The sequence below is a fragment of the Hipposideros armiger genome, unplaced genomic scaffold (assembly GCF_001890085.2).
Source record: "Hipposideros armiger isolate ML-2016 unplaced genomic scaffold, ASM189008v1 scaffold_94, whole genome shotgun sequence".
In the NCBI taxonomy this organism is placed as follows: Eukaryota; Metazoa; Chordata; class Mammalia; order Chiroptera; family Hipposideridae; genus Hipposideros; species Hipposideros armiger.
In genome coordinates, this window is record NW_017731444.1 from 1,517,835 (window position 1) to 1,520,563 (window position 2,729).

The following is a 2,729-nucleotide window of genomic DNA, read 5'->3' on the forward strand; positions in this document are numbered from 1 at the left end:
AAGAATCTTCATAGTTTTGTTGATTTTCTCTGTTGTTTCTCTATTCACATTTTATTTATTTCTGCACTAATTTTTATTATTTTATTCCTTCTGCTACTTTAAGTTTCCAATTTATTTTTGCTTCTTTTTTCTAATTTCTAAAGGTATATAGTGAAGTTATTGATTTATGATCTTTTCCCTTCTTAAATGTCTGCATTTACAGCTATAAAGTTACCTCAACCACCACTTTTGCTGCATCATAGGTTTCTGTATGTTGTGTTTTCATTCTCAGTAGCCACAAGGTATTCTCTAAATTCTCCTGTGATTTCTTCTTTGACTATTGATATTATTTAGTGTGTTGTTTGATTTCTCTGCATTTGAGAAAATCTCATAGAACTTCTTAATCGGTTTCTACTTTTATTTTGCAAATTGTTTCATCACTGCACCACTAGAATAATTCTTCAAATATTCAAATAAGTTGTCTTGCCATTCATACTGTGTGACATTGCCCCATACATAGGTTTTTTGTTATAGCAACTGGTTTGTATAACAATCAAGAGAGATGTGTGTGGTAACAGAACAATAGTCCCCCCACAAAGAAGCCCATGTACTACCATCCCGAAACTAGCAATATTTTACTTCATATGGCAAAACAGATTTTGGAGAAGTGAGTAAGTTATGAGTCTTGGCATGGAAAGTTTATCCTGGATTATCATGTTGACACTGAAAATTCCCATGGATCCCTATGAAAAAGAGGTAGAAAAGTCAAATTATTAGAAGAAGAAGTGAAAATGGAAACAAGAGGTTGGAGTGATGGGAAGATGGGAACCCTAAGAAAAGGAATGCAGACAGCCTCCAGAATTTGGAAAGACAAGAAGCTGCAAAAGGAATGAAGCTTCCCTGACACAGAATTTAGCCCAGAAACACCAATTTGGCATTCTGACCTCCAGAACTATGAGGTAATAAGTTTCTGTTGTTGTAAGCCTTGAGGATTTTGGTATTTTCTTAAAGCAGCCTTAGGAAACTCATATAACATGATTATGCTTTGGGGGAGGGGATTCTCAGGAAGTTGAAATAATGTTTCACTTCTTATTTACACGACAAGTTCATTGTGTGTTGGGAGCTCCGCACATCACTGTCACTCAGGTTTCCAGGCTGATGGAGCAGACACATCGTAACATGTGGAACTTGGTGGAGGAGGAAAGATGGAGCTGTTCTCACAGTTAGATGCATGTCCCACAAAGTACATTCATCGCCTCTGCTCACAGCTCAGTGGTCTCAGAGGTCTCATTACGCCACCCGATGCAAACGTCCAAAAGTACAACTCTCCATGACCCCATCAAGTGGAGAGTCAGAAATATTTGGGAAGCATGACACCTCCAGAGAGGGCTCAGCACTCAAACCCAGTCTCTGCCACATCACTTAACATCTCTGTACCTCAGTTTCATCATTTGTAACAGGGTCTCACTTACAAGCTCATTGTGAGGGTTGCACACGATGACACGTGCAATGTACTGACCTCAAGGCCCACACAGAGTGGGCTCAGTCAGCAACAGCTTTGTTGATCAACACTTGACAAAACCTAGAGGATCAGAAAAGGATGAATAAATAACTGCTTTGTTTCCCTCCAGGAGTGGCAGGTGAGAAGGAGCTGCAGGTGATTCAGCCTGAGAGGTCGGTGTCCGTCACAGCCGGAGAGACGGCCACTCTGCTCTGCACCGTGACCTCCATGTACCCCGAGGGGCCCATCCAGTGGATCAAGGGGACAGGATCGGACCAGCAGTCAATCTACAGTTTCGAACAAAGTGAGGCAGCCCGCTCCCCTCAAATATCAAGAGTTGCAGACACCACAAGGAGCAACAATACGGACTATTCCATCCGCATCAGTAACATCAGCCCAGCAGACTCCGGTACCTACTACTGTGTGAAGTTCCAGAGAGGAAGCACTGGTGAATACGTGGAGCTGAAGGCTGGAGCAGGCACTTGGCTCACTGTGAGTGGTGAGTACAGTGTGGGGTCCTCATCCCTGATGTGTGACAACAAGTCAAATAAGAACGACCTCCATCCTTTGAACAACAACTAAGATTCAGGTGCCGAAAAGGGCACTTATAGTCATGATCTGACTCGTGACCTGATTTCGTCCCTTCTACAGATCAGGGTCACTGAGGCCTGGCGAGGTCGTGCTATTCACTCAGGCCCCACAGCTGGTAAATGGTGGGAAAAGTCTGGAACCCCCACCTGCCTGGCTGCGCAGTCTGTGCCTTTTCCAATCCCAAACAGCCCCTTGGTTCCAGGGATGACGGAGCTGAGAGTCTGAGTGGCTTGCCCGTCACAGGGCAGACCTCACCGCTGCCTCCAGAGAGAGCTCCCCTCAGTGTGGCCGGGCTGCCCCTTACTGACACTCACTGAGCACCCGCTGTGGGCCTGGCTCTGCTCTGGGTGCTGTGACAGCTGCAGTGAAGAGAGCAGGCAAAGCCTCCTCTTCCATGAGCTTCGTTCTCTTCCCTCCAGGGAGGAGAAATCCACCCGGAGCAGGAAGGGGGAGAACGTGTTTTTTTGATTCACCCTCAGAACTATCACACCGAGAAGAAATTTCTAAGAGGCACAGACTCAGTTTTTACTCTGACAGCCCTGGTTGGAGGAGGTGGCCAGAGGCAGGTCACTCACTGTGGCCATTTTCAAAAAGAACCCTTGCAGTTTAGGGACTGAGTCACAGAGTCACTGAAGCCTCTGACCAGAACTGGGTCATC

The 2,729-nt window shown here is 45.5% G+C and overlaps 1 protein-coding gene across 6 annotated transcripts in view; it reads left to right on the forward strand.

The window, feature by feature from the left end:
- Positions 1-2,729, forward strand: part of LOC109384418 (signal-regulatory protein beta-1-like) — a 239,663-nt gene that overhangs the window by 58,643 nt on the left and 178,291 nt on the right. For 3 of the 6 annotated variants that reach the window (XM_019645744.1, XM_019645747.1, XM_019645748.1), the window contains one exon: positions 1,611-1,979. The exons of the other annotated variants lie outside the window; for them this stretch is intronic. In XM_019645744.1, coding sequence (XP_019501289.1) covers positions 1,611-1,979 — 369 coding nt within the window. The remainder of the gene's footprint in view (positions 1-1,610; positions 1,980-2,729) is intronic. 6 annotated transcript variants of the gene reach the window in all.